At 47.2% G+C, this 13,757-nt stretch overlaps 1 protein-coding gene across 1 annotated transcript; it reads right to left on the reverse strand.

The window, feature by feature from the left end:
* Positions 1 to 5,098: 5,098 nt before the first annotated feature.
* LOC125520521 (endoglucanase 19-like) lies at positions 5,099 to 6,919 on the reverse strand. The gene is made up of 2 exons (XM_048685475.1): positions 6,634 to 6,919; positions 5,099 to 6,550 (listed from the first exon to the last, which is right to left on the reverse strand). The coding sequence occupies exons 1-2, from the start codon at positions 6,841 to 6,843 to the stop codon at positions 5,276 to 5,278; spliced, it is 1,485 nt and encodes a 494-aa protein (XP_048541432.1). The 5' UTR covers positions 6,844 to 6,919; the 3' UTR covers positions 5,099 to 5,275.
* Positions 6,920 to 13,757: the final 6,838 nt, after the last annotated feature.

Here is a 13,757-nt window from a genome sequence, read left to right on the forward strand (position 1 = left end):
ACAGAAACCGGTTCCTGTGACGTCTACACCAATTAGTGAGGAAGTTAATGATGATGATCATGAAACTTCAGATCAAGTTGTTAGTGAACCTCGTAGGTCAACCAGAGTAAGAACCGCACTAGAGTGGTACGGTAATCCTGTTTTGGAGGTTATGTTGCTAGACCATGATGAACCTACGAACTATGAAGAAGCGATGGTGAGCCCAGATTCCGCAAAATGGCTTGAAGCCATGAAATCTGAGATGGGATCCATGTATGAGAACAAAGTGTGGACTTTGGTTGACTTGCCTGATGATCAGCAAGCCATCGAGAATAAATGGATCTTCAAGAAGAAGACTGACGCTGATGGTAATGTTACTGTCTATAAAGCTCGACTTGTTGCAAAAGGTTTTCGACAAGTTCAAGAGATTGACTACGATGAGACCTTCTCACCCGTAGCGATGCTTAAGTCTGTCCGAATCATGTTACCAATTGCCACATTTTATGATTATGAAATTTGGCAAATGGATGTCAAAACTGCATTCCTGAATGGATTTCCGGAAGAAGAGTTGTATATGATGCAACCGGAAGGTTTTGTCGATCCAAAGGGAGCTAACAAAGTGTGCAAGCTCCAGCGATCCATTTATGGACTGGTGCAAGCCTCTCGAAGTTGGAATAAACGTTTTGATAGTGTGATCAAAGCATATGGTTTTATACAGACTTTTGGAGAAGTCTGCATTTACAAGAAAGTGAGTGGGAGCTCTGTAGCATTTCTGATATTATATGTGGATGACATATTGTTGATTGGAAATGATATAGAATTTCTGAATAGCATAAAAGGATATTTGAATAAGAGTTTTTCAATGAAAGACCTCGGTGAAGCTGCTTATATATTGGGCATCAAGATCTATAGAGATAGATCGAGACGCTTAATTGGACTTTCACAAAGCACATACGTTGACAAAGTTTTAAAGAAGTTCAAAATGGATCAAGCAAAGAAAGGGTTCTTGCCTGTGTTACAAGGTGTGAAGTTGAGTAAGACTCAATGCCCGACCATTGCATAAGATAGAGAGAAAATGAAAGATGTTCCCTATGCTTCAGCCATAGGCTCTATCATGTATGCAATGCTGTGTACCAGACCTGATGTGTGCCTTGCTATTAGTTTAGCAGGGAGGTACCAAAGTAATTCAGGAGTGGATCACTGGACAACGGTCAAGAACATCCTGAAATACCTGAAAAGGAAGAAGGATATATTTCTCGTTTATGGAGGTGACAAAGCGCTCGTCGTAAATGGTTACGTCGATGCAAGCTTTGACACTGATCCGGACGATTCTAAATCGCAAACTGGATACGTGTTTTTATTAAACAGTGGAGCTGTCAGTTGGTGTAGTTCTAAACAAACGTCGTAGCTGGATCTACATGTGAAGCGGAGTACATAGCTGCTTCGGAAGCAGCAAATGAAGGAGTTTGGATGAAGGAGCTCATATCCGATGTAGGTGTCATACCTAGTGCATCAGGTCCAATGAAAATCTTTTGTGACAATACTGGTGCAATTGCTTTAGCAAAGGAATCCAGATTTCACAAGAGAACCAAGCACATCAAGAGACGCTTCAATTCCATCCGGGATCAAGTCCAGGTGGGAGACATAGAGATTTGCAAGATACATACGGATCTGAATGTTGCAGACCCGTTGAGTAAGCCTCTTCCACGAGCAAAACATGATCAGCGCCAAGGCTCCATGGGTGTTAGAATCATTACTGTGTAATCTAGATTATTGACTCTAGTGCAAGTGGGAGACTGAAGGAAATATGCCCTAGAGCAATAATAAAGTTATTATTTATTTCCTTATATCATGATAAATGTTTATTATTCATGCTAGAATTGTATTAACCGGAAACATGATACATGTGTGAATAGATAGACAAACAGAGTGTCACTAGTATGCCTCTACTTGACTAGCTCGTTGATCAAAGATGGTTATGTTTCCTAGCCATAGACAAAGAGTTGTCATTTGATTAACGGGATCACATCATTAGGAGAATGATGTGATTGACTTGATCCATTCCATTAGCTTAGCACTTGATCGTTTAGTTTGTTGCTATTGCTTTCTTCATGACTTATACATGTCCCTATGACTATGAGATTATGCAACCCCCGTTTACCGGAGGAACACTTTGTGTGCTACCAAACGTCACAACGTAACTGGGTAATTATAAAGGTGCTCTACAGGTGTCTCCGAAGGTACTTGTTGGGTTGGCATATTTAGAGATTAGGATTTGTCACTCCGATTGTCAGAGAGGTATCTCTGGGCCCACTTGGTAATACACATCAATTAAGCCTTGCAAGAATTGCAACTAATGAGTTAGTTGCGGGATGATGTGTTACGGAACGAGTAAAGAGACTTGCCGGTAACGAGATTGAACTAGGTATTGAGATACCGACGATCGAATCTCGGGCAAGTAACATACCGATGACAAAAGGAACAACGTATGTTGTTATGCGGTTTGACCGATAAAGATCTTCGTAGAATATGTAGGAGCCAATATGAGCATCCAGGTTCCGCTATTGGTTATTGACCGGAGACGTGTCTCGGTCATGTCTACATAGTTCTCGAACCCGCAGGGTCCGCACGCTTAAAGTTCGATGACGGTTATATTATGAGTTTATGGTTTTTGATGTACCGAAGGTAGTTCGGAGTCCCGGATGTGATCATGGACATGACGAGGAGTCTCGAAATGTTCGAGACGTAAAGATCGATATATTGGATGACTATATTTGGATACCGGAATGGTTCTGGGTGATATCGGGATAATATCGGAGCACTGGGAGGTTATCAGAACACCCCGAGAGGTATATGGACCTTAATGGGTTTTGGTGGAAAGAAGGGGAAAGAAGAAAGGGAGGGGGCGTGCCCCCCCAAGCCCAATCCGAATTGGGAGGCCCCCCCCTTTCCTTTCTCCCTCCTTCCTCTTCCTTCCCTCTCTCTCTCCAAATAGGAAAAGGAGGAGTCCTACTCCCGGTGGGAGTAGGACTCCCCCCTTGGGCGTGCCTCCTCCCCCTGTCCAGCCCTCTCCTCCCCTCCTTTATATACGGAGGAGAGGGGCCCATAGACACAACAATTGATCTCTTGGATCTTTTAGCCGTGTGCGGTGCCCCTCTCCACCATAGTCGACCTCGATAATATCGTAGCGATGCTTAGGCGAAGCCCTGCGACGGTAGAACATCAACACCGTCACCACGCCGTCGTGCTGACGGAACTCTCCCTCAAAGCTCGGCTGGATCGGAGTTCGAGGGACGTCATCGAGTTGAACGTGTGCAGAACTCGGAGGTGCCGTGCGTTCGGTACTTGATCGGTCGGATCGTGAAGACGTACAACTACATCAACCACGTTGTGCTAACGCTTCCGCTTTCGGTCTACGAGGGTACGTGGACACACTCTTCCCTCTCGTTGCTATGCATCACCATGATTTTGCGTGTGCGTATGATTTTTTTGAAATTACTATGTTTCCCAACATGTCCACGGTACAATTTTCGCAAGGGACCGATGTATTTCGTTGGAATCTACACGCGAGTGGTAATTTCTCGCTGGAGTTCATGTATAGAGTGTTGATCCAACTAGATGTGTGAACTGATAATAATAAAATGATTTAGAAAATGAAGATACCACTCAAGAATAAAATCTTTACCTGATATCTTCGTCGAGGAGTCATTTTTATCAAAGATAACCTTAGTAAAAGGAATTAGCATGGAAGCGTGTAATGTGTTTTTTGTCACCATGATGAGACCATAAAACACTCGTTCTTCCAATGCAAATTGGCTCGTTCTATATATATGGTCAGTCATCCAAATAGCTTGTGGCTTGTATCCTTCATATAGTGTGTTGCTAATATTTTTGACAACTAGTTACATGGGATCAATAGCAAGTTTAGATTTCTTCTTAGAATGAGAGCGCTTCCTGTGATTTGGTCGCTCTAGAAATGATAAATTTTTTAATGATAAAAGTTCTCTTCTGCAGGTTATATACAGATGTACACGTTTCATTTACAAAAGTGTGTACACGCTTGGAGGCCACGGCGAAGGATACTTTTACCACACATGGATGGCAACCTGATCTTCGGATTGGCCCTCCTACATCTTAGGCGTTATACATTCTTCACATGATTACTTGTATTCCGCCTTTTTTGACTTTTTTTTAAACTTGGACTTAGTTATGGCTGTGTGCATCCCAATTACGCAGAGCTCGGTGTAATGCTTAAATCTTTTAAGTAATAAAGGGTCTTTTATTAAAAAAATCATTGGTCTAGAAGCACATGCATGTCCTATATACCAGGACGGAGGTAGTATTAGAAAAGCTTTCATTATGTGTTTGTGGGAGAGAAAAATACAAGTAAATATTGGTTTGGTGCTAAGAACTATATCTAAATTAAGATAAGATATATTTCCTTTTATTAATTAGGGTGTCACATTACCCTTAGTGAAGTGTATATGCCGTTTTTGGGTTATATTCTCAAGTTATCATGGTGATAGGACATTGACGAAACGAATTTGGTGAAGAATATAGCCATGAAGCCATTTTTTATTGAACAACAAACAGACAGTATAGCGACAACTTAAAAAAGAAAGGGGAAATAACATCCAGCCTGAGCGTGTCCTCCCGAACTCTTGAAAGGAGTTTGTATCTGCAAGGTCCTACGAAATAATTTTTCCATTCTAGAAAAAATAAGCTTATTGTAAGTCAGACTTGTTTAAGTTTGACCAATTTTATAAATTATTACTCGTATGTGTAATACCAAATACACATGCTATGAGAGTATATTTTATAAAAAATCTCATGAGACTAACCAGTAGTACGCGTATTTGGTATTCTAGGTCTTAGCACATAGGAGTAGTACATAGTAGTATGTGTATTTGGTATTGTATAAATCTCATGTTTGTTTCCCGTGTAGTATATGTTATACTAATATTTATATACTTCTTTTGATAACATGTTTTTTTATAAACTTAATCAAACTTAAATAAACTTGACCTAGGAGAAAAATATTATTTTGGAACGAAGGAAGGACTAGTATACTTTGATAATTGGCACCTTGCAGTTCAGATATTTAGCAAGAAAGGCCGCATACGACTCGACACGATACGGTTACCAGCGAGCCCAATACAATACGGGCGCAGGCGACGGGGGAGCTCAGCTCACACAGCTTCTGCTGTCTGCCATGGCGCTCCCACTCTGTCACATGCCAATCTGATCCACACACACGTCACACGTGACACACTACACGGGAACGCACACCCCCTAGCTACTTCCTGGTGGTTCCGGCAAAGAACGCGAGGGCACCGACGAGCGGCGCATTGATGTAGGTGGCGGGCTCGGACTGCGCGTAGTTGCCGCGATCGTCGTCGAAGCCGTCCCTCGAGTCCGGCCCGCCCACCACGGCGCCGACGAGCACGTTCGGGTTCGCCCCGCCGGCGTGGAGGTACTGGAACCCGGCGTCGCAGCCGATTCGGCCCGGGTGCGCGCGCACCGACGGCATGGACGCGCCCCGGTGGTGCGCGCGCTCCGGGTACCGCGCCCCGAACCCGACCATGTACGACCTCCCCGCCGGGTTCTTCCCCAGGATGTAGTCCACCTGCCGCTTCGCCAGCGCCACCAGGTCGGCCGGCGACACGACGCCGCCGCCGCAGCACACGGTGGCGCCGCTGGACTTGAGGTACTTGGAGTAGGCGAGCAGCAGGAACGTCGCCGTCGTCACGTACTGCATGTTGCTCTCGCCCTCCTTGTAGATGAGCCCTCCCGGCGTGTACTGGCCGGCCTGGAAGCCGCTCGTCCCGGGGACGAGCGAGCAGATGTAGCTGTCGGAGTGAGCCTTGTAGAGCTGCAGCCCCTGCAGCTTGCGCCGCAGGAACCCCCTGGAGAGCAGCACCTTGGTGCCGACCCTCTTGTCGTCCCAGCTGAAGGAGTAGTCGTCGTCGCCGGCGCCCAGCTGCATGCCGTACGCCTCCACGTACGTCATGTACGACGCGTTGTTGGACGCGCGGTGCAGCCACGACGCCGCCCACAGGAGCTCGTCGTGGTAGCCCGAGTAGGAGCAGTAGAACGGGCAGACCTCGGAGCTGAGGGAGTCGCTGTAGGAGCCGCGGTGCCGGTCGGCGAAGTCGAACACCTCCATGGCGGCGTGGAGTAGGCGGGAGGCGTAGGCCGGGTCGGAGCGGCGGAACGCGATCGAGGACGCCGCCAGCGCCGCGGCCGTTTCGCCGGCGACGTCGGAGCCCGGTTTGTTGGCGTCGACGCGGTAGACGCTCCGGGGCGTGTCCATGTCCTCGGGGCGCTCCCAGCACGCGTGGTCGCGCCCCGGCTCGCCGACCTGGACGTAGAGCGCGCCGGGGGTGGCGGTGGCGGCCTTGAGGAGGTAGTCGGCGCCCCAGCGCACGGCGGCCCTGGCGTGGGGCAGCTCGGCGCCCATGAACTTGCCGAAGTCGGCGACGCTCCAGGCCAGCATCGTCGTGGAGAAGGCCATCGGCAGCCCGAACTTGAGGTTGTCGCCCGCGTCGTAGTACCCGCCGACCAGATCCACCTGAAAACACACACGGCGAGGTCAATGCCGGACCCGGACCCGGTGACTCACACACACGAAGAACCGAGCGAGAAAAGGCGTACATTGTACTGCGCGCCGTCGGTGAGGCCAGAGTCGGCGCGCCACGGCATGCGGTTGCCGGGGGGCAGCTTGCCGGAGCGCTGGCCCTCGAAGAAGATGATGGACTTGGCGAGCGCGTCTGCGTAGTTGAACGCCGCTGCCATGCCCGGAGCGAACAGCAGCAGGTGGAGCACCGCCACAGTGGCGACCAGGCCGCCTCTGCTCGGGTCCATTGCTCTCTCAGCTCGGTGCAGGGACAGGGCAGCTAGAGCTTGTGGGGCTACTGCTGTGCTGCTTGCTTGGTGCGACCAGATGAGAGACCGGTCCTATATATAGATAAGATGTGGCGGTTAAGTTAGTTTGCGGTTGTAGTACTAATCCCTCCGGTCCTTTTTATTCTGCACATTAGATTTGCCGAAAATCAAACTTTGCTAAGTTTGACTAAATTTATATTAAAAATTATTAGCATCTATAATATCTAATAAATATAATATGAAAATATATTCCAAGATGAATCTAATGATATTGGTGTTGTTATGTGAATGTCTATAATTTTTTATATAAACTTAGTCAAAGTTGGATGAGATAGACTTCGAAAAAATCTAATATGCAAAATAAAAAAGACCGAAGGGAATACGTATCATCGATTTGCTGCGAGAAATGGGGAGGTTGGGGCCGGAGACAAGGCAAGCAGGAGTTCAGAAAGAAAAGCCAAACGAAATTAAGCAGTACTCCTCCAGTGATCAAGCTTTGACTATATATAGGGAGTAGTATAGCTTGCTTGCCCCTCTGCCTTCAGGCTCTGAGTTCGGTGCATTATTTTCACCAATCTTGCTTAATTAAAGAGAATTCAAAAATTGATTTTCACTCCTTTATGAGCAAATTCGGAGATAAGGTGGTTCGTTTCTTGGGAGCAAAATCAGCCGGCAGTTTTCCGGAGTAAAACACCGGCCTTTCTGTTGTTTTTGTTCCCTGATTCTTAATTCAGCTGGTCTGCGTGCCGCGACGACATGATCAACAGTCTCCTTTTTTTTGTTTCCTTTTCTTTTGGGATTGACCGGAGTCTCGCCATGGAAAGCTGAGGCACATAGCCACCGGCCATTGCGCATCAAAAGCGACCGTGCGTAGTACATCGTGATGCTTCTCGCAGGATACGGCGGATGGCCGGCCAGTCTTTGGGGTACGTAGCTAGCTAGGGCATCGGCGGCCGGTCACTTTTCTCGGAGCAAAGCAAAAGCACGCGGCTGCCTGGTCTCCGGCTTCCCCGTTCCACGGCCCATCGGTTGGCGGTTACAGTCTCCTTTCTTTCTTTCTTTCTTTCTTTCTTCTCAGCGTGAATGCTTTGCTTAGCCTACGGCCGGCTCGGCATGGACCCATCTCTCTTGCCATGAGTGCATCAGATAATTACATGCAGGGTAGAGCCGAGAAGGCATGATCACTGTTAGTGGCAGGCTTGCGATGCGGCCACACCACAACATGGATCATTCATGTGGGATGGGCCTGAGTACGCCGCCTAATGATGCCCCCCAATTCGCAAGCATGTCTCCAACTTGCTTTTTGCACTTGACTATAGTACTATAGCAGCATACTCCGTACCTTACCCGGGACTTGGAGTGGCAAAACTGCGGCAATGCCATTATGAAAAACTAATCGCGGTGATGTTGCTTGTGTCAACAGCTCCCGGAGCTCGAGGCAGACGCACTTCTTCTCATGTCCTGGGAACCCGTCGCTTGTCACCTTCTTTATAACTCCGTTTCCCTGTGTCCTGCTTCCAAGCGCGGAGCAGGAAATGGGCTTGGGCTGTGACTGACTGATTGCAAGGAGTGCTGTGTAGCATGAAACTGTAGGTCACGTGACCAAGCGCGTGAGAGAGAGAGAGAGAAGACAAGAACGGAAATGGGAGGTCAAGGTCAAGTGGTCAAAACTGACTGACACGGGCTAGCGTGCGTTGCGTGCAGCGGAAAGTTGTGCAGCAGCAGTGGCTATAAAGCCCAGTAGGAGTAGTAGCTCGCGTGCATGCATTCGTCACGCTTCACGGGAACAAGGCTTCAGTCAGAGAATCCAAGAGACAAGGGCGCTTACTATGGGCCTGTTTGATACTCTAACTAAGTTAGAGGCTAGAGTTAGATTCTAACTCTAAACTAACCTTGAACTAACTCTAACCAAAATGATGTTTGGATAGCAAGGTTAGATTGACAATAAATGCTTCTTCTCAATCATTTGGCTACTTTAGACCCTATTTTCTGCCGGATTTGATGTGGCCGGCTCTTGTGTGGCCTCCTCCCGCTCACAATTGACATAAACGAACCATGTTTACAAATCAAGCATGCAAAACTTGATAAAAAAAATTGTTCATACAAATGAGATGTCTCACTTAAACATAACTTAAACATACAAGTCGTCAATCAAAGCTTCAAAAAATATTACACTCCATAAAACAAAGCATGAGCTAACTCATCACGGAAGGCATTCATGTTGATATCTTCAACAAGAGGTTCGTCTTCTGTCCATACGAATGCAGAAGAACTAGGCATTGGGTTATAATTTTCATCTGCATCACAAGCATCAAATTCCCTATCCGCAATTCTGCTCTCTCGAATAAAATTATGAAGAGCCATACAGGCAACAATAATTCTACTTTGCTTGTCCTCTGGAAATTTTGGCATGTTCAATAAAATCCTAAATTTCATCTTCAACACTTCAAAGGATCGCTCAACGACATTCCTAACTTTGGCATGTGCATGGTTGAAGGTTTCTTTCATACCTTGTGGCGGCGGGCCATTTTGCCATTGTTGCACATGGTACCTTGTACATCTGTATGGTGAAAGGTAGCCTGGCCGGTTTGGGTATCCCGCATCAACCACATAATACTTCCCTACATATTATGAAAGGCACAGAATGAGACTTAGATGAACTAGTGTAGTTGGATAAAAAATATTGCAAGACAGTTCAAGTCGCAAACCTGGTGGTGGATGTGGAAATTTGTCTTGATGAGTAGTTACGGCATCTTTGAAAACTACCATGTCATGTGCTGAACCAGGCCATCCCGACATCACAAATGTAAATCTCATGTCGAAATCACAAACAGCAAGCACATTCTGACTGGTTTCATTGTGCCTGTTCAAGTATGGAACCCTCTTACTCTTATCCACCACAACATTCACATGTGTCCCATCTATAGCTCCTATGCAGTCATTGAAGTGTGGCCAGAATACTGGATTTTCTAAGTTTGGGTGCACCTCTGAAAATGTTGGATCCTTAGGTACAATTATGTCATGTGCTAACCTGAGGAGGCATGCCAAAACTCTATTAAATGTCCTACTTACTGTCTCCATAGACCTTCTGAAACGGTTCTCAGCCTGTTTAACTGACTGTGGTGATCCAACAATCCATAAAAACATAGCTAGAGCCTCTACAGATGTCATTTTTGTAGTGGACTTCAAGCCATATGATTGCACCAAAGTATTATGTAGCCTATTAAACAAAGGTCTCTCAACCCTAAACATGTTATAGCATTGGGTATCTCGGGCTAGTGTCTCCTGCACCCAATCCAAACCAGAATATCCACTGACCCTCCTAGGTAGTTTCACAAAGTAGTTATCAGAGTACATACCCAAGATAGGAACCAACTTCAAGATTAAATTCTCGGACTGCACCAAATTGTTGCGGCACATGGATATGATCTCATCCTCACTTGTGCTACCTCCATCATATTCTTCTTCCTCAGTCATGGGGACATGATCTTCTTCCTGCTTCAACACATGTACCAAATCGTCAACACATAGCATAAAACTTGAAGGAATGTAAGCAAATGAAATTAATTCGGCCCGCAGATAAAACAAAATAGGTTCAACACAAATAATAGTTCAACGCCTCACAAACACATGACAGGTTCAACATACAACAATTTAAATAGGTTCAACATCTTAACACACACTTCCCAACTACTCCAAATTGTTGTCTCTGCACCATTTCTTGAAGTAACCCAACCTAAGCTCAGGAGTTAATAGGCCACAAAAGAACTCCCTTTGGTACTCCGTTTCGAACATCTTGGACATAGCATAGACAGAGTCAACTATTTGCTGAACACCGCACTCAAATGCCAGCTCCTGACACCTCTTCACAGAAAATGCAGCCTTCTCATTTGCACGTTTCTGCATTTGCTTAGTGTTGGCTGCGGCAGACTCCTTGTAGGTATTGGCTATGTCCTTGAAATTTTTCACCATTGGGCTCTTGCTCTTCTTCAATGGACTAGTCAAAGTGCTTGAAGTGCTTAATGACCTCTTGCCCCTCTGGCTCCTCTGGTTGCTTGTACTTGTAGGTGTTCCTTGAAACTCCTCTTCTGCCCCTGCATCTTGCCCTTGAGTCTGACCATAATCATCTCCAGGCACAAAGGCTGTGCTTCCATCCACGGTGCAACCTCTGAACAGTTGATCAAGCAACTCCTCGTTTGCTGGAGGACCCCACTGCAACTTCCTTAGGTATGGTTTCTTCTGCAAGATAGTGAAAATGTAAAACTAGTTAGGATATGAGAGCACACTTCAGAATCTATCTACTATATTATTAAAATGAGTCATCCTGTATGTGCAGCCAAGAAAAAGTGAAAAAGGAGTGCAAAATAATCTGATTCACTGATTGTATAGTGGGTTCAAATTAGAACAAACAAGATTTAAAAATAGTACAGTGCGCAGAAGAATAAAGCATTTATATTATGTAAAAATAATTCAGAATTGTAGTTGAACTTCACTTTTTGAGTAAATTTTGTTGCCGCTGACCAAAATAAGCACAACCCAGCCTAGCATATGAAACATAAGTACAGTATGTAGTTGGGTCACATCTAGCTAGCCTTAGTTAAAAGTGCACCTCTGCTAACCAAAATAAGCACAACCCAGCCTAGCATATGAAACATATGTACAGTATGTAGTTGAGTCACATCTAGCTAGCCTTAGTGAAAAGTGTACCTCTGTGTGTGTTATCCAGAACTCAGAGTCGGCATCAATGGTTCCATCTGGTTTCCTCCCCAACCGTGTGTGCACTTGCATGTATCGCCAAAAGGAGTGGGTGTTTTTGAGTACGACTATCTGGTTCTTCACCTGCACACGGGAATACACCAACCCCCTTCTAGCAAGTAAGCCGTCCATAACAGCTTGGTACCCTTCAGCAGTCATTGTTACACCATTATACGTTCCTGCTGCACGTTGCTCAATGCACAATTCTAACAAGCAAGCACTATTAGCATCATTCCATTGGGCTCGATTGTTTTGGCTCACCGAGGGACCTCCGGAGCTCGCAAACTCTTCCACGTCATCCTCCAATTCTTCATCACCATTGTCAAAGGGAGCGCCAGAGCCGGATGCTTGCGCACGGACAGCACTCCTCGGCGCCCGGCGGCTGGGTGCCGCGGCGGCCGAGTTGGCGCGCTGCCGAACGTCGCCGCCACTGAACGCTGTGCCGGTGCGCTGGTTACGGCGGCTGGGTGCCGCGGCGGCCGAGTTGGCGCGCTGCCGAACACCGCCGCCTGCCCCCGACGACGACCCGCCAAGGAACACGCCACCGTTTCCTCCTCCGCGACCGGCCGCCGCCGCCGAGGAGCCGCCGAAGTTCAGTCGCCGGGCGTAGGGTGGGCGATAGGGAGGGAGCCCGGAGCCCCTGACGCGCCCAGGGAGGAGCTCGTCATCATCGCTCTGGAGGAAGGCTCCGTAGAGCCCAAGCCCCGGGAACCCCTCCGACACCGGTGCTTGCGAGTTGAGGTCGAGACCGGCATGGGTAGCAGGGCCGCTTGCCGATGGCTGCGAACCCCACACGTCGAAGCCGTCTCCATCCATCGCGGGTGCTCTACTCCAAGCTATACTACCTGCACCAGAAGAGAAGAATCAGTAGCACATTCAGGAAAGCACAATGGAAACACGCAGAAAGAAGAGAGTAAGGAGACCGGAGTAATATTCGGGAACACACGAAAAGATGGATAAAATATATAGGTTAAGATAACCAACTTCTACGACAAACAACTATACATAGGATTGTGATACACACGACATTTGTACAAGCATGCGGTTCCACTTTTACACAAGCATTTTATAACAACGATTGTGATACACAGGACAAGAGTAAATATACACATTTTAGGCAAAGCAATGTAAGTAAATATAAATAGCAAAGAACAACCTCAGCCCCCACCTTTTCACATGCCTGTATTGCAGCCATTTAGCAATGATAGTAGAAAACGAAACACAGCAAAAGGAATTGGATGTATTTTATAGGATACAGCAGTAGAAAACGAACCCCACACGGCCATATATTCAGTTCGTTTTCTATCCAATGTCGAAGCCGTCTCCAGGAATACAGCCAAATATACACTCTGGTTTGGATTTTATAGGATACGACCTGAATCTAAACAATAGCACAAAGCACTCAACATTGGATGTATAATAATAGCCTTCCTTCTTCAGGAAATTCATGAATTAGACTGGCCATCTAGCAACCAAAACACATGACCGAAATTACAGAAATTCATGGAATAAATTGTCCATCTAGCAACCAGAGAAGGAACCCTCGAACTCACCCCTAGATGCGCTGCGAGCGGCGGTCGGAGAAGGGCGAGCGGCGGCCGGTGAGGAGGGAGCAGCGGGAGCGGCGACCGAGGGAGGGCGAGCGGCTGACGGAGGAGGGCGAGCGGCGGCCGGTGAGGAGGGAGCGGCGCGAGCGGCGACCGGAGGAGGGCGAGCGGCTGACGGAGGAGGGCGAGCGGGGCCGCAGGAGGGCGCTCCCGGGGTTCCGGCGGCGCGGCGCTGCGCTTGGGCGAGCGGCGCGATGGGGAGGAGTCGTGCGAGGTGGGTGGAGAGGAGGGATCTGGTGCGGGAGGGGTGAGTTTTTTTACTATTTTTTTAGTGGGCCCAGAAAAACTAACCCAAATAAGCTTCTCTAGTGTGGGCTAGTTTTTTGGGTGGGTTAGATCCAACTAACCCAAACTAACCCATCATGTTTGGATCCTTTTGGGTTATTTGAGCCCAATATAACTATATCTAACTCTAACTTAGGGATCCAAACAGGGCCTATGGCTTTGATATGGTGTTAGAGCAACTCCAACGGGCCGACTCAAATAGACGGCGATTTCATCTACTTTTTGTCCATTTGAGTCGGTCAGACA

The sequence above is a fragment of the Triticum urartu genome, chromosome 7, assembly GCF_003073215.2.
Source record: "Triticum urartu cultivar G1812 chromosome 7, Tu2.1, whole genome shotgun sequence".
Lineage (NCBI taxonomy): Eukaryota > Viridiplantae > Streptophyta > Magnoliopsida > Poales > Poaceae > Triticum > Triticum urartu.

Bases quoted from the DNA above. Each gene is read 5' to 3' on its own strand.
- LOC125520521 (XM_048685475.1), bottom strand. From the start codon at position 6,843: ATGGACCCGAGCAGAGGCGGCCTGGTCGCCACTGTGGCGGTGCTCCAC. The intron at 6,551-6,633 runs GTACGCCTTTTC...GTGTGTTTTCAG, and splicing joins CCGACGGCGCGCAGTACAAT to GTGGATCTGGTCGGCGGGTA.